Raw genomic sequence first — 23,454 nt, 5'->3', positions numbered from 1 at the left:
CCATCAACTCACACTGTCACTATAGGAAGTGCCTTGTTCAGTGTTGCTTTGGGGAGGGTGCTGGCACCGTGGCTTCCTCCCCTTGCCTGTTTCCCGGACAATTTTATGCTACGTGGCTTGGCTTGTCGCATCAGTGACAGTGTCCTCGTTTCCGTGCTCCATAGTCCAGGGTGCGCTTCGCACCGCTTCTGCAGTCTCTGGCGAAGTGGTTGGGGCCGCCACATTTGTAGCACTGTGGGCTCTCTGTAGGCAATTCCTGTGCGTCAACCGCTGCCGAGATCTGCTCCATATCATCCTTTAGGATGTTTCGGGCTCCAGCCAACAACTCCTCCAACCCAAGCTCATTGAGCTTCGACGACACCTGCAACAGCCGACTGGCATCATCCGGGAGCCCAGACAAAAATGCACATGCCAATATTTGGTCGCTTGCACCACCGAAGGGAACAGCAAGCTTCTTCAGGTCGGCCAAGTAGATGTCCGCAGTCTCCCCTGACCCAAGCTGACGTTCAGAGAATTGCCTATAGGCAACAAAAGAGTCTGCACCGAATGCTCCGTACAACATTTGTTTTATCTGCTACATTGTCGCCTCATCCCCGAGCTGCTGGTACACGGTATAAGTCCCCTTAGTTAGCCTCAATGGGATGACCATAGCTGGATCCTTAATTTTGCACAACTGGCAAATGCACTCGGCCTTCTCCAGCCATTCAAACACCGAAGGACCAGCCGGGGACCCGTCAAACTCTGGTATCATCTTCAGGTCGAATCTGTCCATGGTAAAAATGTATGCTGATATAGCTTGTTGTTACAAAGAAAAAAAGAATACACAAAACCTCATCTAACTGGCGCAGCGTCATCCGTCAGTACTTTCTGTAGACTCGTTTTCACATCTCCCCCATTTGCTCCAGTGGCCTGTTTTTATAAAAGACAGTGTCCTCCAAATTTGCATACATGCGTGAAAGCAAACGAGATTCTGCAAGGCTGCATTGTTATATAAGGCCGCAGGCGCCATCTTAGACCCTTTCCAGCATCATGACGCTGCGTCGGCAAAGCGTACACTGAGGCCGTTTAAGAGGTAAGCCTGCATTCCCACAATTTTCGTCACATTCTCATTAGTCGCTTGTGTCACGTGATACTGTCGCCAATTACGTCCGCTAGAAATATGTTCATTTTACTTCTGTTGTTGTGAGAAAAGTGTGTGTGGGTGTATTTGAAATTGTGCTGTTGCTGGAAGAACTTTTTTTTGTGCAAAATGCGCGGGGAAATTGAAATGAATAAAGGGTCGTTTATTTGTGCACGAACGTATGTGTGTGTGTGTGTGTGTGTTTGTGTGTGTGTGCGAGTGACTGCACGCATTTGTTAGATGTGGTGACGCAATACAGTGATTGTGTAACTACTTCTCGTGTGTCTATGCGTATTTCTTGTGTTTATAACTTTGATAATTAAACACTGAACTAATATTTTTAACTTATGTATTTTGATTAAGTTAAAACACACAAAAAAACTTAGCCAGATAGGTAGAAGAGTAACTTAGCTTGCCTTTGGTAACATTTATTTGTTGTATATTTAATTTCTCGACCCCCTTTTTTGCTTTATTAGCTGTTCTGGAAAATCATCCAAAATCCTATAAAAATAGAATAATTTCGTAAATAAAACAAAAGGCATTTATCGTAAAAAAACAAAAACTAAAAAATGAAAGTAAATAAACAAACAAAAAAACTTTGTGTAACCGCGGGTGATTACAGTTAGTTAGCTTGGAAATATAAAAAAGAACTCATTTCAGTTTCAAGCGACAATGGATACACTATGTAAACCTTTATGCGCAGGGAGTTTATACTAAAGCAAGGGTTGCGCAGTCTCGAGCCGTACATCTAATTAACTGACATTGTTTGAAAAAATTTGGCACGAGAAAATAGGGATAGAGAAAACTTGGTCATATTCATCTTAAAACGCTATTAAAAAAAACAAAAAAAACACTGATTATCCTACTGCTATTCGCTAAAATAAAATCGCCCAATAAATTAGCTAATTAAAACACATACCCTAATGGGGAACAATAGAATTCATAGAGACGACGATATAAACAATGGAGTTAGTATACCTCCCCCCGCCTCAACTTTACCCATTTTCTAAATGTCGGAGATTTTCTTGTAAAAAACAAACGGTGCAGGTATTGAAAACGCTATTTAACAGAAAATCAAACGAACTTAATTCATCATATTACTTAACATAATTAATAATTATTTTAAATGACGCGATTAAATTTTAGAAAATGTTTTTATCTATAGAAGAACGGTGAGGGTGGAGAGAGTGATCTCCCTTTATTATTATCACTCTTCAATGGAAAACCGGAATTCCTGTTCGAGTAAGTGATGTTATGGTGATCGCCTCTGAATGACTCCCAGTGTCTCTTTTACTAATTATTACTTGTATGAAGTAAAGAAAAAACGAAAGAGGCGAACCTCTTTTCTATTACGAATCGAAGGGTGTTCAACATTTTCTATATAGGGTAAATAATAAGTAATTCAAAACAAGAAATAGTTTTTTTTTTTTTTTTTTTCTTTTTTTTAAAATCCCAGCAAGCGTGTCTCCTGACTACTATACTTGTCCTAAATGGCTGCTTCTCCCGTAACTGGAAATGCCTCTCCAATGGACATTCCCCGTTCTTGTAATAATAACCAGTCACAGGAAAACATTAATGTGATCCAAGATGGGGGAACCCAGGACTGTACCCCACAAGGAGAGGAAGATCCTATAATCGATATTATAATAAATAATGTCGTATGCAGTTTCAGTACAAGATGTCATTTGAATTTGAAAAAAATTGCAATGGAAGGTCTCCATGTTGAATATAGGAGGGAGAATGGAGTAAGTTTAAAGGATTTTCTTTCTTGTTATTGTTTTTTAATCACCTGAAATTAAACCTCGTTTGAACCTTTTTAATTTCTATTTCTTTCTCTGTTTTTATTTCCACCGAAATAATTTCCCCTTTGTCTTTGTCTATTTATATTGTTTTTTTTTTCTTTCTTAAAAGTGTTAATGAATTTTTTGAATTTTTTTTTTGTATTTTTGACTATTAAATATAAAAAAGCGAAACAATACTAGGATTGGGATTAAAAAAAATTAATTAAATAGATAAAAAAAAATATAGCTTTCAAATCGTATATGCTTTGCTTGGGTAAATTCGGGATTCTTTATTAGTACTCGGGACGGACTCCATAAATACTGAAATCATCTGGCTATTCATTGCAAGTACAGCAATAATTTACAAAAATTAGTAATTACAAGATAACAATGTAAAAAATAAATATATAAATAAAATGCAATGTAAATAAACCAAATGATTTTTTAAAAACAAAAATGATTGTGACTATTAAATCAAAAAAAAAAAAAAAATGATTTTTGAGCATTTAATATTAAAATAAAACACGCGAGTTTAGTACCCCCCTTCATTATGGCGAACGAAATTGGGTAAAAAATTTTAGAAAGGCAACCAAACCACAGAAAATGCGATGCTGGTTTTTGAAAGCAAACGAAAAAAAAAAAAATATATATATATTTTTTCATTGTTCCCATTTATTTTCCTCCCCACAATAGATTTAGACACAAAATCGTTTTTTAAAATGGGGGGGGGGGATCCAGCTTCTCCCCTCCAAAGGTCACTTTGGTTTGAAACAAAAATAAAAATTGTCTCGGTCTAGAAGGACTTCATAATCACCGACTGGATAGCTCCAGAACAGATACTAGACTTTGCTTTAGCTAAAAGGCTAAGGCACGTATATTTACATTGTTGCATTGTATTTTGTTTTTGTAAAGTATTTTTGTTTATGGGCGCTTATGCACTATTTGACCCGCGCTATATTTAAAATAGTATTCTCAAGTTTTCCTATATCTTTTCATTTTTTTTTTTATTGTTGTTAGGTCAATCTACAGAATAGTTACTAAATACCTTTCCCTCCCATGTTAAGAATGGCTTTCAAAATGTTATTTCAGCGCACGCACAGGTCAAATAGTGCATAAATGTCCTATTCCTTTTATTATTATTTTTATTATTATTATTCACACGGATATTTTATTTATTTTTATTTTTTTTTTGTAACTTGTTGCGTTTCACCCAGTCATCCCCACAACAAAGCTCATCTATATTTTATCCCCCCCCCCAATTTTTTTTTAAATCTTGTTTCTCACTGATGAAAGGTGAGCCATTTTGCCTTTCTGAATTAGTTGTAAAATTTTATTTTTGAAAATAAAAAAAATCTACTTGATAAAATTATGTGATTTTTGGAATATATCATCTTCGTTCCGTGACTGGTGCGTAAGACATATCCGTATTTTCTTTACTTTTAATTGGCGCCATAATTGCATTTCTGAATAAGTAATCCAATTTATCAAATTTCCACTAACGATTACTACGATATTGTCCCACTGACTACCGTACACTCCTTGACCTTTATCCTCGAATGGCCCCGGGTCTTGATAAGTAGTGACTCCTTTGTAAAAAAAAAAAAAAAAAAAAATCTATTTTATAATTTGGTGTATGTTTCTAATTACTTGCCTCCCCACGTGCTTCCCAACACTCTTGAAAATCTCATCAGTATGCCCGGTATTTAAAAATTCAGATAATCGGTCGTCATCTCCCTCTCAGTGCAGACTAATAAGTCTCCTGTGCATCATCATGAGTAAGTTGCTGAAATTTGTTAAATAGAGAAGTCAACCACCTCAGCAAAAATAACCTTAGTTACATGCAATATCGTTTCCGTTCTGCTAGATCTACAGCAGATGTGCTTACGGTTCTATCTCATGATTAGCGAATCTCTCGACCGAGGCTTCCTTTCTAGGTCAATTGCTCTTGACATATCAAAGACCTTTGATAGAGTATTGCATAAAATTCTGCTTCACAAAATCTCCAGCTATGGTATAGCTGGAAATGTCTTTTCAATTATCAAATAATTTCTCTCTGATATGTTTATAAGAGTAGTGGTTGATGGGCACAAATGGGAAGCAGCTGAAATTTCAAAAAGGTCCAACTCTCTTCCTGATCTATATCAATCATCTTCCAAATCACATCCTTAGATCATTCGTACACATTTATACTGATAACACTACCATCCATGGCAACACATCAAAGGCCATAAATGACCAAGTTCTCTCTGATCTTGAGCATGTGGTACAATGGGGAAAGAAGTGGCTGATTAATTTTAATGCATCTAAAACCAAACTTCTATCATCAATGCTCTGATCCCCATCTGGCATCAATTGAACTGAATGGCTTTCATCTTAGGGGGGTTCCATGTTTTGACAAGCTTCTGAGCTTGACCCTTACTCCTGATCTGAAATGGAAACTGTACATCAAATCCGTTGCCAAGGTTGCTGGAAAAATTGTGGGATTCTTCTATCGATTCAGTAGATACCTACCTGTTGATGCAATTCTCTACCTATATAAGTGCCAGGTATGTTCAAGGATGGAGTATTGTTGCCACATCTAGGCAGGGGCTGCTAGAAACAGCGTATCTTGCCTTGACAGAGTTCAAAATAGACTTCATAGCTTAGTGCGGGATGCCCCTCGTCAAACATTCATGAGAAACTCTTGTCTAACTGAAAACACTAGCAATAATCTCCCCACCCCCCACTCTTTATCTGTGCCTAAACCTAAACGTAGATTCTATGAACAAAGCTTCTTTCTTAGAACTGCACACTTGTAGAACTCTCTTCAGTTTGCCTGCTTTCCAGCTGACTACAATATGGTCATCTTCAAGTCCAATGTAAACAAGTTCTTGATGAGCTGTTCCCCTTAAGTAATCCAATTTACCAAACACTTTTAACGATTACTATGATATTGTCCTTTTGACCACTGTACACTCTTCCTCGAGTTGCCTCTAGGTCTTGATAAGTGGGATTCCATTGGAAAAACAAAAAGAAAGTTAGACACAAGGTCAGTTTTTAATGTGGGGAAAATCCACCTACCTCCACAAAAGGAGCACTCTGGATAGGAACAAAAATAAAAATTGTCGCAGTCATGAAGGATTTCTCCTCCATTGACTGAGGACGAAAAAGGTGAAGTGTAGTATCAGAACAGATACTACAGTGTGGTCTTGACCCAAAGGCCAACTTGGTGTATATGTTGTTTAAAAATAAACACCCTCAAAACTCTAGGTTCAATTGTACTATAATGATCGCCAAATAATCTCTTTAATTTCGCTTATTCACTAAATTTCTTGCATTGGTGTGTTTAAAAAACATCTTTTTGGGGGAAGCTGGGGGTTATTTTTTTTTAATATGTTCTAACAAATTTAGAAGGTAGAAATGAGATTAAAACGTGTGATAATTTAAGACTAATTATGGAAAAGTAAACTCAACATGTGAGTAATAAAAAGAAAATGTTAAATTTATGTTCCACAAGTATTTTGTTTGATTTTTGATTGATAAAGATTTTCCAGATGACCATTTAATTTATGTCAGCCATTGTTTTCTTGTATTAAAGTAAATAGACGCTTTAATATAAGTTAAAACACAAGAACTTGACGGCATTCCAATTATGTATACCAGAACTAGCGCCCATACTTACAAAGTTATTTAAGCGTTTGTCTTAAGAAATGCTTCCGTACACCTTGGAAAATCTCATCAGTATGCCCTGTATTTAAGAACTGATCGCTCATCTCCCTCTCAGTACATGAGTAAGCTGCTGGAATCTGTGCTAAATAAAGTAGTAGTCAACCATCTCAGCAAAAATAACCTTCTTAATGACACACAATATGGTTTCCATTCTGCTAGATCTACAGCAGACGTGCTTACAGTTATATCTCATAGGATTGGCGAATCCCTCGACTGAGACTTCCTGTCTAGGGCAATTGCTCTTGACATATCAAAAGCCTTTAATAAGGTATGGCATAAAGGTCTACTTCACAAGATCTCCAGTCATGGTATAGCTGGAAATGTCTTCTCAACTATTAAATCATTTCTCTCTGATAGGTTCTTAAGAGTAGTGGTTGATGGGCATAAATCAGAAGCTCTCAGTATTAATGCTGGAATCCCTCAGGGGTCCATCCTGGGTCCAACTCTCTTCCTGATCTACATCAATGATCTTCCAAACCACATCCTTAGATCATTTGTAGACATTTATGCTGAGGACACTACCATCTATGGTAGCACTTCGAAGACCGTAAACGACCAAGTTCTCTCTGACTCTCTCTCCTCTGATCTTGCATGTGGTACAATGGGGAAAAAAGGAGCTAGTTACTTTTAATGCATCTAAAACCAAGCTTCTATCTTTAAATCATCAACGCTCTGTTTGCCCAGCTGCTATCAATCGAAATGAATGGCTCTCTTTTTGGGAGGCTTCATGTTTTGACAAGCTGACAGGCTTGACCTTTACTCCCGATCTGAAATGGAATACGTATATCAAATCCATTGCCAAAGTTGCTGGAAAAATGGTGGGATCCTTCTACCGCTCTCGTAGATTACTCACTCCTGATGCAATTCTCTACCTATTTAAAAGCCAGGTTCTGCCAACGATGGAGTACTGTTGCAACATCTGGGCAGGAGCTGCTAGAAGCAGCTTATCCTGTCTTGACAGAGTTCAAAATAGACTTCGTAGCTTAGTGGGGGATGCCCTTTTCTCTTCCCTGCAACCCCTTTCCCACAGAAGAGACGTAGCGAGCCTCTCCCTGCTTTATTGTTATTTTCATGGCAAGTGCTCATCTGAACTTCAATCTCTGGTCCCCCCTCGCCAGACTTTCATGAAAAACACTCGTCTAGCCAGAACCACTATCAACAATTTCCCACACTCTTTATCTGTGCCGACACCTAAACGTAAATTCCATGAACAGGGCTTCTTTCTTAGAGCTGTTCGCCTGTGGAACTCTGTTCTGTTTACCTGCTTTCCAGCTGACTACAATCTGATTGTCTTCAAGTCCAATGTGAAAAAATTCTTATTGAACCGTCCCCCTAAGTAATCCAAGTTACAAAATTCTCACTAATGTTTACTACACTAAAATCACAATAACTAATGTTTACCCATTAACCCTTATCCTCGAGTGGCCTCTGGGCCTTGATAAATGGTGACCCCCATGTATAAAAAAAAAAGGGTAGATAGAAGAGTGATTTATTTTGGCTTTGGTAACATTTGTTATACATTTTTTTTCCCACTACTTTTTCGTTTTTCTGTCTATACTACAACATCCCTAGAATTTTACAGCAGAACAGCATACTATTTTAGATTAAAAATCGTTCATGACCAACATTTTGATGAACTATTTCAACGGTCTCTATAGTACAATTAGAATTAGTGAATCCAAAGCAAAACAAAAAATAAGACTCTTATTAAACTTCTTCATGTTTAAGAGGTTCGGGGTTCCTTTTGAAATGAATCATAATTTTATGAGTCATAAAATAGTTTCAGTTAGAGAAAACTGAAAAACAATGTGAAACAAACTCGTTAAATTTACAAGAAATAAACGAAATACAAAAAAAATTAGACGTTTTTTTTTTTTCTTTTTTATTTGTAAGAAAATATGAAATTTACACCCCCCCACCACACACACACACACACACACATCAAAGAAGGGTAGCACTAGCAGTGTTCATTAGCTTTCAGTGTCCAAATTAAATTTATACTCTGAGAATTCTTATAAAATCGTAAAAACTTTTTTCTTTTTTTTTTTTTATATATCATTCTTTTTCACCCCAAACAAAAAGCATAATGAAAGGTAAGGGCCAACAGGAGAATGTAGGGGCCTAATAAAATTGATTTTTTTTTTTTTTTTTTTTTTTTTTTTTTTTTGGACCCTGTTTAAGAACGAGAGACTAGTGATAGATGTACCAGGCCAGATGTGGCAACAATGCTTTGGCGAATTGTGGCTTTGTAAAGATATAGAGTACTTTCTGATGTGAGTAATTTTCTAGCACGGTAGAGGGAGCCCACCTTGTTTGCAGCAACTTTGGCAATGTTCTCAATGTTTCAATTCACATTGCCTGTGAATGTTAAGCCAAGGAATTTAAAAGATGAGCTCCCAGGTAGAGTGTTATTTGTTATGGTAATCGGTGGTTGTGGAGGTTTCATGTAATTGCTGATGAAAAAAAAATTAATCTTAGTAATATTAAATGTTACCATCCATTTATGCACCCATTCCACTACCGACTGAAGGTTATTGTTTTAGGATTTTTTGCATTTCCTTGGGTATATATATATATATATATATATATATATATATACATACTTGTTTTCCCCTCCTGTTTATTGTAGTTTATTATCAGTGAATATGCTCATCTTGGACACAATTTCATCATAGAGGTCGTTTATTAATATTATGTTTAGATGTACGACTATCAAGGTGAACTTGGATTTTTCTCTTATCTAAGATGGATCTGATTCTGTATTTGTCCAGAAATACCACAATTTAATTTTCACAAAAAAGCCCTTTGTGCCAGACCTTGTCAAAGGCTTTGCCTTTTCTCTAGCTTCCCCTGCCTTATCCAGTGCATGGTATATGTGGTCAGAGATGACGTTGGAACTATTTGCAGTAGAATGGCTCGCCTAAATCCATATTGTTGGTCAGAAAGAATGCCACACAATTATCGTCTTGATATTATTAAAATTATGAGATTACCTCCTCCTCCCCCTGTGTATGTGTTGTCTTACACCTGATTTTTTAATTAAAAAAAAATTTATCTGCAAAATTAAATTCAACGAAATGCATGTTGTTCTTTCATAAGCAAGTCAGCTAGTTTAATATTTGAAAAACAAAATAATAAAAGATTGAATTACTTTGTGATTTTTCATAATTTGGAAGCATTTAAACTGTTGAATAGAAATCCATTTGTGCTTTTAAAATCCTTAGGAAATCCACATGTATTGAATGTTTAGGAAGTTATTTTATCCAATATTTTTTATAAAAATTAAAACCTTTCTTAGAAGAAATTAGTTTTATAACTATTTGATACAAAATAATAATGACTGAAAATTAACTTTTGTAATCCCTTCAAAACTATTTTGCTGAAAAATACTGTTTTTAAAAAAAAATCATGAAACAAAAGTGAAAATAATCCTGGCCAACATTGGGTAGATATGGTTAGCGCTTATGGAACTCTGTTCCACTGGCCTACTTTCCAACTGACTTGATTGTCTTCAAGTCCAATGTAAACAAGTTCTTATTCACCCCCCCCCCCCGAAGAACCCATTTATACTTATTTCCACCACTGTTGTCTCAGTAACTACTGTACACTCCTTAACTGTTATCCTTTAGAGGCTTTTGGGCTGTGATAAACGGTTACTCATATTAAAAAAACAAATTAAAGCAAAAATGTGTGCACTCAGACTTTTTTCTTTTTTGTCATGTGATTTACCCTCTAAAATGTCCCACTTTTCAAGAATTGCCAGAAAGAATAATCACAAGATTGTTGCATCTCTTTCCATCATTGGAAAACTATTTGCCAACTATGGACATTTCTTTTCCCACTTGTATTAATGATTTTATTTCATTTTTTTTCTGTTTGTAGATGTAAGTACACCTTCCAAAAAAAAAAATGAAAAATATAGAAACTAAAGATATTTTTTAAAGACGAAAAAAAGAAAAAGCTTGTATCTTGCTTTGTTTTGTTTTTTTTTTTATTTGAATTTGGAGAAAGCTTTTGATAGTGGAAAGAGATGTCTGTCAGGTTTTTTTTTTTATGTAAACTAAGGGAAAATGAATAGTTAAAGGTTGTCCAAGCAACGTAATACAGAAATGCTCAGTCATGTTAGAATTAACAGCATGTTACAGTTTTAATATTAAAGGTCTGTACAGAGTTCTGTGTGAAGTTTGTTGCTTTTAATTTGTTTCTTTGTCTAGAAAATCAAGGAATCTCAATGACCAGCAGAATTTAACAAGAAAGTGGTAGTTTAGTTAGCTGTAACACCATCATTCAAATACCAAGTAAGATGGTGTCACCACGGATGCTAATAATTTCTGGTTACACTCATTTGGTTTACTGCACCAAAGTTGACAAGTCTTTCACCATTAGCATATTGCATGACTGTTGCTGATGTCGGCGACAATAATTAGATCACTCAAAGGTTTGCGATCAACAGCATCCTGCAAGTTGCTGTAGAAAGACTCCTTATCGTGATGATCAGTGTTAATGATTTGAATGATGACACTGACATTGAGAACCGAACCGTTCAAGTTGATACAGCCCAGGAGAATGTTTTTTTTTTATTGATGTTTTATGGCATAAAAAAAAAAAAACATTCTCCTGGGATGTATCAACTTGAAAGATTGGATCTCAGTTGAGGAGCGGTGCATTGGCGCAATCACTGAGTGAACGCATCTCCATGAGCTATTTGTTGAACGACTGCGGTAAAGGTTATATGATGCGTCCTGTTGAGGGACTTTGATTTTGTTACAGCTCATATCAAATTCTGAGAGACGGGCTATGTTGTTGTGCTTGAAGAGAGTGTATGTTGTGAACACTTGACTTTCTCCCTGCATCAAAGTTTTGACGTTCTAATGGGCAAAAGAAAAAAAAAATCCTTTATATATTTCATGATTGTTCCAGTTTACTGATTTTTTTTCACTCTCATCAATGCGGCAGCGAGCATGTTAGTTTCTGCAGGCAGTACACCGGAATTGTTTTGAGAGGAGTATAGAAGAATGTATAAAGTATTTTAGGAGTAGTAAATTCTCTAGCAGCCCCCAGCTGCAAGTATACTCCTGTTGGGTGAACGATTGTCATAGATTACCTGCATCCGTATTTGAAGCTGCTGGTTGCTGGATCACACTTCTTGGTTGCAATCTGGCTTGAGGTAGTCCTACCAGCAATTTAACTTCTGACAGCATAACTCTGATATTCCTTATCACTACTACAGTGAGAAGGGGTTACATTTTAGAGAGTTAACATATGTCTAATGGCAGTCTAACATTCTGTATATAAGAATAGATTAACCTTCCTGTGCCTTTTTAAAAAAGACTGAAATTAAAGGATGTCTTCTATGATGTTCTTGTTTTCAAAATCATCAAGAAATTTGTGTGTTTTTTATTCAAATTTTTTTTTTTTTTTTACATAGAAATCACCACTTATCAAGGCCTGGAGGCCACTCGAGGATAAGGGTTAATGGGTATACATTAGTCAATGGGATTATAGCGTAGTAAACATAACTAGTAGAAATTTTGTAAATTGGATTACTTAGGAGGACGGCTCATCAAGAACTTGTTTACGTTAGACTTGAAGACAATCAAATTGTAGTCAGCTGGAAAGCAGGCAAACGGAAGAGAGTTCCATCGGTGTGCAGTTCTAAGAAAGAAGCTTTGTTCATGGAATCTACGGTTAGGTTTAGGCACAGATAAAGAGCAGGGGAAATTATTGAGAGTGGATGATCTGTAGACGAGTGCTTTTCGTGAAAGTTTGGCGAGGGGGAACCATAGATTGAAGCTCAGACGAGCACTTGCCATGAAAATAATGATAAAGCAGAGACAGGCTCGCAACGTCTCTCCTGTGGGAAAGAGGTTGCAGAGAAGAGAAAAGGACATTATTTTATTAAAAATATCCGGAGTATTTTTGTTTGCTTTCTTCCATTAACGAGGAGCAAAATCTAAAGTTTCTTGAAAAAACAAAAAAACAAAACAATCTTTATCTGTAAATTGATTTTTATATTTTTTTGGGTTCAGCTCTTCATGTCATTTAGCTTTTCTATGAAGTTGCTGACAATTCCATGAAAGTTGCAATAGATGAAATCATTTTCCTGCATGACTTGTGTACAAGTATGGTGAACACGATTCACCTTGTGTTTACTGTAGAAGTGCTTGAAATGCTTTCATCAGTGCCATACTATAATTATTTTGCTCTCTGCAATTTTATCATTTTCAAGTAGAATGCTCTTTTATTCAGAACTCCATCTTTCCATCTTAGAGAAACCATCATAACATTCTGGGGAACAATGAAACCTTCCGACAATTTTATGAATACTGACATCCCAATCACTTTTGCCTTTCATCCCTACTTAGATATAAAAGCCACTTTGTCTGTGTTTCAGTTTGGACTCAGAAACAATTGGATCAATTTTTTTATTTTTTTGAAATTTCACACAAATGTATTTTATGTGTCTGGAAGTGTTCTTAGATATGTTTTGTATTGGACTGCCTTTGATAAGTATCGGCAATTGAAAAAATCCGATTAAAGTAGGAATAGTCAGATTTGGACCAAAATTAACACCTTTATACAGCCTAACATCACAAGTGCATTTGAGAAGTTTTATCACTGCATAAACAGGAGGACCTGGCATAGAAAATCAAGAGTCTGATAAGGCAGGAGTTCGTTTGAAATGAATGTTTCTGTTTAGAGAACAACTGAACCATGATACTTTTAATTCAAGCCATTATATAATTTTAATCTTATAAAATCAACAAGTTCTCTACAGTGCAATGTATACTACAATATATTGTGGACTAAATCACTGCGGAGCGGCATGTGAAGCTTATTCCTGGTGCACTGTGGTGCACCAGGAATAAGCTTCACATGCCGACTGTGGTGAGTCCCCGACTAGAGCAGACAATCAATCACTCAGATTGAAAAATGGGTGATTTCACCGAAAGTATTGGAAGTGTGGAACATTTGTTGATCATTATTCAATCCTGGATAACGTCGGGTCTCTCTGCTAATTTTTTATAATTCTTTCTTGGATACAGAATTTCACAATGACTGGGTGTGCCTTTATGGATATTTTGCATATTTCCTTGAGAATGGATGGCCACTCGGTTGCAACCATGCTGTGATGCAGTTGTATTTGAACATATCTGAGGTTGCTCAATTCACCACTAAATGCATCTATACAGCTAATGTAATGACAGTTTTGGATTGTTGATCTAGCATTTCAAATTGAGTCATTTGTTTGATATAGCGATGGATGTTGTGAAGTTGAGCCATATTTTTAATGTTGAGGATGTTTTTCATCGTAATTCAACAATTCAATCTAATTGATGTGACTAAAATAAGAATTTACTTAAAAAAACATTTAAAATTTCAGTTTCTTCATTTAAAAATTTTTTTTATATGCTTAGACACAAAATATAGCATGCATGAAAGTTAAATCACAGCATTTTTTTTTTTTCATGTAACTAATAAATTGCTCATCACTGAAAATAGTGTTCTAACATGAACTAACCTGGAAAAAACCAAAAAGCAAACTATTAATCATACAAGAGAAAGAATTGTACATTTAAAAAGGAGAGGAAAGTTTAAATTTTGTTTACATCAAATTTTATCAAAATAACCCCCCAAATAAATTAGATATACCCATTTGTAAATTAAACAGAATTTCACAATTTACCTGTTTTCACCTTGTAGTATCTAATCTATGTCATCGATTGTGATTGCAAATCAGTTTAAGAAAACAAATATTGTTTTCTCTTCAGAAGCTTATTGATAATAAAAACAATGACTTGAGAGTGTGCAATGCCATTGGTACTGTTTTGGTTTGTTATAATTGATGAGTATGGTTTCCATTCCTTGCTCCATCTGCATTTATATTAATGATTTGCTACACTGGGATCATCGTTAATGGATTTTAAGAAAAATGAATCAATAAAACTTGCACACATGTTTATTAATTCAAGACTGATAACAACTATTTTAATAGATTAGATAGATAATAACCCTCGATATATCCAAGGCCTTTGACAAAGTCTGGCATAAAGAGCTGCTAATGAAAATTAAGTCATACAGTATAACTAGACGAATACTAAATATAATTAGATCCTTCTTAGACAATAGGATCATCCAGGTTGTCATTGATGGCATAACATTAATGCGAGGTTGCCCCAGGCTCGATCCTTAGACCACTATTATTCCTGATATTCATTAAATATAGTGTTGTGTCTAAGATGCAGATATTTGCTGATGATACAACGCTCTATAACATGCATGAGGGAAGAACGGATGTATGCGAATTTAAGACAATGTCTGAATCCTTCAAAAATGACCTCTGGATAGTAGTTGAATAGGGACATAAATGGAAGTTAACATTTAATGCTGCTCTTTAACAATTGCAAGAAGTCTTCCCAATCACTGATATCCATGATGAATAACTCCTTACCTGAGAATTCTTCCTTTAAACTGCTCAGCTTAACATTCATGGGAAATATGAACTGGTACAAATACATTGAGGACATTGCGGAGGAAGGTGGGCTCCCTCTATTCTGCTAGAAAACTACTCGCACCTGAGAGTATCCTGTACCTCTACAAGGCCATCATTCATCTATGCATGGAGTATTGCTACATCTGGGCTGGTGCATCTACCACTAGTCTCTCTTTCTTGGATAGAGTCCAAAAAAGTGTCTCCAATCTAATAAGTTCCAATTTGTCAACAAGGCTCCAACCCCTGTCCCATCACCGCAATGTTGTATCTCTGTGCCTGTTTTACAAGTATTTTAATGGTATGTGCTTTGATGAACTTGTTGCATTTGTGCCTCCTTGATGTGCATATCTTCAACAAATCCGCTTAACAAAATCACACCCCTTCACTATTGAGGTCCCTCAATGCCAGAAAGCTTTCTACTTGAACAGCTTCTTCCCTCGAAACGCTAGACTTTGGAATTCTCTTCCTGCTACCTGCTTCCTTGACTGTACTAATATGCAGAAATTCAAATGTAATGTAAACCAACATCTTGTTAATCTTTATTAGGCATGGCCCCTTAGGTCCAGGTGGCGATATGCCTTGTTTGGGGGTGAAGGTGAGTTAAAAAAAAAAAGGTTTGTTGAACAATTTTAATAGATTGTGAAGCTTTTCCTTTATTTTTATTCATTTTGTTTTTGGATTGATTACTTGGATTGTTTGGACTACTGTTCTCATTTTAGTTATATTTACAAGTTTTGAAATAAAGATGATTAAGAACAATCTACCCTGTTCTAAAAAACTGTTCTTTGGATTTTTCAAACCAGTTAACCAATTCCTAGCTAAATCATATGCAATTTCCTTTTTGTGGTGGGGAGGTGATTATGATGTTGGTTAAAGATTTCATTTATGACAGAATTTGCAAGTTTCAATATTTTAATTTGCTGAAACATCCTATCCTATCTAATGTATAATAATTTGATTGCAGTTCCCCTCTAGACCAAAATACCGTAGGTTTGCAACAACACGTCACAGATTTAATAAGTCTAACCTATTAACCACTATCTTATATAATGACATTATATACACGTTTAGGTGTTACATTTAAATCTTGCATTATTTCCAAGGAGTGACACTATCACTATCTCACCATCTTTAGAGGAAGTGGTTCCTATTTTTATCTCTACCTATTCTGTGCTCCCACCGTTCCCATAAGCAGGGTTGCGGAGTCGGATGGTAAAAGTCTGACTCCGACTCCTAGAATTCCTAAGATACCGGCTGGGACTCCTTTAACATCTCCGATTCCGACTACTTACTCCTATGTGAAAATCTATTCTGCAGATCCATATACCAGCCTCCCACATCTATTCAGCATTTTATAAATACTTTTCATGTATATCATTTTTTATGTTTTACATTCACTTGTATGATAAATATAGTCACATATACACTCTAACAGCTTTATTTATTTAATTTTACTCACATCTGCCCTTAACAAGGCATATCACCCGTGGACGTAAAAGGCTACTATTTGGGATCATGTCAAAGAAAGATTAACAAGATGTCGGTTTATGTTACATTTTAACTTCTGCATATCAGTACGACCAGAGAAGCAGGTAGCAAGAAGGGAATTCCAAAGTATAGCTGTTTGAGGGGAGAAATTATTAGAATAGAAAGTTTTCTGGCATCTAGGGACCTCAACAGTAAAGAGGTGAGATCTTATTGCTAAGCTGGTTTGTCGGGGTATGTATGGCGAGAGGGGGGGGGTACAAGTGCAACAAGTTCATCAGAACACATTCCATTAAAATATTTGTAAAACTAGCACAGAGATGCAACATTGTGGCGATGGGACAGGGCTGGAGCTTAGTTGATAGGGGGTTCGATTTGATTGACAACTCTTTTTTGGACCCTATCCAAGAGGGAGAGACTAATGGTAGAGGCACCAGCCCAGATGTGGTAACAATACTCCATGCATGGGCGAATGGTGGCCTTGTAGACGTACATGATACTCTCAGGTGTGAATAATCTTCTAGCTTGATAGAGGGAACCCACCTTCTTTGCAATGTCATCTATGTATTTGTTCCAGTTTATATTGCCTGCAAATATTAGGTTGAGGATTGTGAAGGTAGAATTTTCAGGTAGCGTGTTATTTGCCATCGATATAGGCAATTGGAGAGGCGTCTTGTAATTGTTAAAGGAGAGCAACTTAGTTTTACTAGCATTAAATGTTACCATCCATTCCATAATAGTCTGAAGGTCATTTTCTAATGATTTTGTCATTGTCTTAGATTTATGTACATCTGTTCTTCCCTCGTGCATGTTATAGAGCATTGTATCATCAGCAAATATGCCCATCTCGGACACAATATTATCAGGCCGGTCGTTTATAAATATCAGGAATAATAATGGTCCAAGGAACAACCCCTGAGGCACTTCCGCATTAATGTTATGCTGCTTGGATGTACACCTGGCAATGAAAACCCATATGCTTCTATTGCCTAAGATGGATCTAATTATATTTAGTATACGTCCAGTTATAACGTACGATTTAATTTTCATTAGTAGCCCCATCTCCAACTTCCAATGCAGAATCCCACTACCATGTCTCCTTCTCCAACATCAGGGGTCTACGTTCTAACCTTCCAATTACAGGAGACTAAACCTGACCTTTTATTTTTAAGTAAAACTGACATTGGACAGGCTATTTCCATAGATCAGTTCGTAATTAAAGGGTACTCTAACTTCTAAATCTGACCCCCAAGATCGCCATGGGCATGGAGTATGTGTCTATATTAAAGATGGCTTTCCATGTGGTAGGGACATCTCTAGAGAAGATCCTAACTTACCCTATATGTGTTTCCGGGTTGCACTAGCTCACAGTACTGCATTTATATTTACTCTCTATCGCCCCCCCCACAACAGCGGAGTTACTATCTTTAAAAGCATATCTGAGAAAATCAACCAAGTCCTATCTGCTCATCCTTAAGCTAACATTCACGTATGTGGAGACTTCAATGTTCACAAGGTGGAATGGTTAACTTACTCAAACAAAACCGATGATGAGGGAAGGTTCTGTCATGATTTCTCCATTGCTTATGACCTCACTCAGATTGTTCACGAACCCACCCGTGTGGCCGACAATGACGGCCAGTATGCAAGTCTACTAGACCTTTTTCTCACAACTTGCCCTGAACTATGTTCAGTTTCTGTTCTGTCTCCTCTTGGATCTTCCGACCACTCTGTTGTATCAATTAAGATAAAAATGAAATATAATAAGTCCTCAGATGTACCTCTCCATCATACAGTATATCGATACACTATGGCTGACTGGGATAGCTTCCGTACATTTATATCTGATCTACTTCTGCATTCCATGTTTAAAAAGGATGTGTCCTCTATAGTATCAGACCTGACGGAATGGTTAATTAAGGTATAGACCGTTTCATACCCTCGAAAAAGTTCCAGCAAAAACCTAACAGCCAGCCATGGTTCTCTCCAGAATGTGCTGCTACCATTACGCACAGAAATCACTTTTTCCACTGCTTCCAATGCAATAGATGTATAGAAACAAAAGCTGCTTTTAGGACTGCCAGCAACCATTGTAAGAAAGTAATAGAAAATGCAAGAGAGTTGTATGCTCAGTCCGTCAAGTCCAAAGTAGCTGAGCAGCGGCTTGGTTTCCACCAGTTTTGACAAATAGCAAACAGAATCCTGAATAGAAGCGTGTGCTCTATCCCAACTATCATCAATGGACCTGAGTTAATCTCGTCAGCATCAGACAAAGCCAAACTTTTTGCCAAGAACTTTGCAGCTAATTCTACTCTTTGCGACCAAGACCGCCAACCCCCAATATTTCCTCCTGTATCAGAAAACACGCTATGTGATATGCATATATCTGTACGTGATGTTACCAAGCTAATCAAAAACCTTGATTCCAAGCAACCGGCCCTGACGGTATTCCAATTATAGTACTCAAAACACTTCAACCAGAACTAGTGCCCATACTTATGAAATTGTTTAAATGTTGTCTTAAGGAGAATTGCTTCCCATCACCTTGGAAAATCTCATCAGTATGCCCTGTATTTAAGAATTCAGGTGATCGCTCATCCCCCTCTCAGTACAGGCCAATAAGTCTCCTGTGCGTCATGAGTAAGTTGCTGGAATCTGCGTTAAATAGAGAAGTAATCAAACGTCTCAGCAAAAATAACCTTCTTAGTGACACACAATATGGTTTCCATTCTGCTAGATCTACAGCAGATGTGCTTACAGTTATATCTCATAGGATTAGCAGATCTCTCGACGGAGGCAACCTTTCTAGGTCAATTGCTCTTGACATATCTAAGGCCTTTGATAGGGTATGGCATAAAGGTTTACTTCACAAGATCTCTAGCTATGGTATAGCTGGAAATATCTTTTCAATTATTAAATCATTTTCTGACAGGTTCATAAGATAAGTTCCTGGGCCCAACTCTTTTCCTGATCTACATTAATGATCTTCCAAATCACATCCTTACATCATTCGTAGACATTTATGCTGATGGCGCTCTTTCCTCTGATCTTGAGCACGTGGTACAATGGGGAAAGGAGTGGCTGGTTACTTTTAATGCATCTAAAACCAAGCTTCTCTCTTTACATCATCAACGTTCTGATCCTCATCTGGCATCAGTTGAAATGAATAGCTCTCGTCTTGAGGAAGCCTCAAGTTTTGACAAGCTTCTGGGCTTGACCTTTTCTCCTGATCTTAAATGGAACACGTACATCAAATCTGTTGCCAAGGCTGCTGGAAAAATGGTGGAATCCTTCTATCAATCCAGTAGATATCTCACTCCTGATGCAATTCTCTATCTAAGAGCCAGATACGTCCAAGGATGGAATACTGTTGCCACATCTGGGCAGGAGCTGCTAGAAAGGACTTGTCCTGCCTTGATAGAGTTCAAAATAGACTTCGTAGCCTCGTAGGAGATGTCCTTTTCTCTTCCTTGCAACCTCTATCTCACAGAAGAGATGTTGCGAGTTTGTCTCTGATGTATCGTTATTTTCATGGAAAGTGTTCGACTGAGCTTCAGTCTCTGGTCCTCCATCGCCAAACTTTCACAAGAAACACTCGTCTAGTTGAAAACATTATCAATAATTCCCCCCGCTCGTTATCTGTGCCTAAACCTGAATGTAGATTCCATGAACAAAGCTTCTTTCTTAGAACTGCACGCTTGTGGAATTGTCTTCCGTGGAGTGTCCAGCTGAATCTGTGCAACCTGAGAAACCAAGCCAATTTTTATGGTGGACATTAAAGTCACCAAACACATGTATTTGGAAATATTACTTTCTGTCTGAGGGAATGGTCTATATTAGTGGAGTGTCCAGCTGAATCTGTGCAACCTGAGAAACCAAGCCAATTTTTATGGTGGACATTAAAGTCACCAAACACATGTATTTGGGCGTTATTATCTAAGGAGAGTGCTGCATCTATACTATCAGAGACATGACGGATTAGGGTACAATCCTGACTTGAGGAAAAACGGTAGAGAAAATATAAGTAACTAATGCAGTTATGAAATGTTAGTTGAAAGCACATAAAAGCCTGGTCATCCGATTCAGGATTTTTCTCTTTAGTTTAAGGGAGGGTGCTAGGCAAGCCCGTGCATATATTTATCCGAGTCCTTACAGCAAAGAGTGGGGTATCCTGTTATGTTAAATTAGTTAGAGGGGATTGAACAGTGTGAGTTTGTTTCACGTAATGCTAAGATATCTGGGAAGTTTACTAAAAAGTAAGACTCTACATCATCTATATTATCTCTAACCCCACGGATATTTGTGATAGCGAGCCTCAAGGACGGAGGCGAATTGCTTTTGTTTGGGTGGTAGTTTGGTTTTATCGTGAGTTTTGTTTTAGTAGTCATTTTATTTCGTTTTTGTTCAATGTCAGGTAAGGGGAAGAGTGTTGAGCAAAGTGGGCTGGTTTTGACATAGTAGCCCATTAGCTGAGTCTTGTCTAGAAGTTGTGGTCTTGTGAAAGCCCACCAGATATAGCAGCAGGATCCCTTTCTATGCACAGCATGGCACTACAACTATCCTGATATTATACAAATGATGACAGAGCAGTTAGTCTAAGCATTACCAAAGAATTAGGGCTCCTGTACTGTCAGTCGGAAACAGCAGCCAGACAAACTGTCAATCAGTTTCTCTCAACCTCTCAGACAAGACCGGCTCAAATAAGTCATGTGAACACAAGTGGCATGCAGGCAAAGCTAACTTTCTCAGTTTCTGAGAGAAAGAATGAAATTTAAAATAGGAAATAGGGGAACAGCATTTAATGTCCTAGTCAGAAAACAAAACCAAGCATAAGGTAGCTCTGATGATTTCCTGTTATTGTACCCCTGGTCTGGCTAATAGGCAAAGAAGTGTGAAAGCCAGCGATAGGCAGAGCCTATCTACTCCTTAAGCAAGTTAGGTTTGCAAACCAGGAATTTGTTCGAGTCACCAGCTCAAGGAAGGTTGTCGACCATGACTGAGGAGGCTTCCCTCTGCCAGTTTTATTATAAGTTTTCTTTCTCTTAGATGGATGATCTGACAAGATCTACGGGTTCATTGCACTGAGAGGGGTAACCATGCGCTTGGTTTCTACACTAAGTATTTTTGCACCCCCGCATGAATGAAGATAGTGATTATCTTACTTTAAAGTTTTTCTCTATTCTACATAAATAAGCGTAGGATTAGAAATAGATTCCCCTCTTATATTTACAAGAAATTGTATCTTTCAAGGATTGTGAGAGAATCAATCTGCTCTAGCAACTAATTTGTTTTAAAATAAATTAATAGGATATTAATAATAATTACTTGAGTATGTAAGGGAATATAAAGCAAAGAAACCAAAAGAAATAGTGGGACTAGATCTACATAAAGAGGTTCCACGCAACACGGATATATAGATGCACTTAACTTGGTGTTCTTTGAGCGACCTATGTTGGTCTAGCGAATGGAATGAATTGACGTGCAAAGATTAGCATTTATTTGGGAGCAGTAAGAGGGAGGGAGGAAGTATCTGCCTTAAGAGCCAAATGTGTGCTTTGATTTTGATACTTCCTTCTTTTATTTAATTGAAACAGTATAATAATTTTCGATTTCTGTATTAATAATTTAAAACATACAAACTCATTTACCAATGCTAGAAAAGAGATGTATATTTTCAATTTTTCTATTGTGTCTATACATATATTGCTAACTATTACGAATATATTATAAACAAGATGACATGCGAGAAAAATCTGGGAAAATAGAGTTTCAAGAGGGTAGATAGCACGGAATATAGAAATGGAATAAAATAAATTGTTTTAGCAATATCTATTTTAAAGGCAGATTAAGGGATGGTGAAAATTTTAAATAGATTTAAATTTTTTTTTTTTTTTTTAATGCAAGTCCATCTTAAAAAATATCATTATCATTTTATTGTATGACATGGGGAATAGACTCGCCAGTTAAAATCAATTCAGAAAAGAATGGCAGTTTGGAAATGTGGTTAAAAATACAATATAAATACATTTAAAAATACCAACTAATTTTATAGAATAAGTTAAATAACAAAAGGATAAAAAAATTACAATTAAATTATATTATGCTATCAGTTCAAAAGGGACTACAATATTTCGGGATAGGGAAACCGCTTCAGGTCATGGCATTTCGAAGCCAAACGCTTCTCATCAGAAGAGGGGAGTAAAGACACATATTATACAGAGAAGAAATTTTTTAAAAGATAGTATTGCCTTTATGGAAAGGGATCAAAGGAAAAACAGGAGGTTGTACTGAGACTAAAGCCGATTCTAGGACTGCCAGCAATCACTGTAAAAGAGTCATAAAGAATACGAGAGAGTTGTATGCCTAGTTCATTAAATCCAAAGTAGCTGAGCAACGGCTTGGTTACCACCAGTTTTGGCAAATAGCAAACAGGATCCTGAACAGAAGCATGTGCTCAATCCCAACCATCATCAATAAATCTGAGGTAATCTTTCAGCATCAAAGCCAAACTCTTTGCCAAGAACTTTGCAACCAATTATACCCTATGCGACCAAGGCTGTCAATCCCCTGTATTTCCTCTTGTATCAGAAACATGCTATGCAACATACAAATATCCGTGCGCGATGTTGCCAAGCTAATCAAAAACCTTGATTCCAGTAAAGGAATGGGCCTTGCTGGCATTCCAATTATAGTGCTGAAAAAGCTTTAACCAGAACAAGTTTCCCTACTTACAAGGCTGGAAAAGCTCATCAGTATGCGTTATATTTTAGAATTCAGGTGATCAGGCATCTTCCTCTTACTCATGACGCACAGGAGACTTATTGGTCTGTACCAATAAGTCTCCTGCCTGTGCGTCATGAGTAAGT

General features: G+C 36.8%; 1 protein-coding gene across 1 annotated transcript in view; it reads left to right on the top strand.

Moving 5' to 3' along the window:
• The first annotated feature begins 2,320 nt into the window (after window positions 1–2,320).
• Window positions 2,321–23,454, top strand: part of LOC145295885 (TATA box-binding protein-like 1) — an 80,655-nt gene continuing 59,521 nt past the window's right edge. The window contains exon 1 of the mRNA XM_080141637.1: window positions 2,321–2,865. Within this exon, the coding sequence (XP_079997763.1) occupies window positions 2,611–2,865 (255 nt within the window). The 5' untranslated portion in view covers window positions 2,321–2,610. The remainder of the gene's footprint in view (window positions 2,866–23,454) is intronic.

Source organism: Euprymna scolopes, chromosome 16 (assembly GCF_053919585.1).
Source record: "Euprymna scolopes isolate OS-2025 chromosome 16, ASM5391958v1, whole genome shotgun sequence".
Lineage (NCBI taxonomy): Eukaryota > Metazoa > Mollusca > Cephalopoda > Sepiida > Sepiolidae > Euprymna > Euprymna scolopes.
This window is presented reverse-complemented; position numbering and strand designations above follow the sequence as displayed.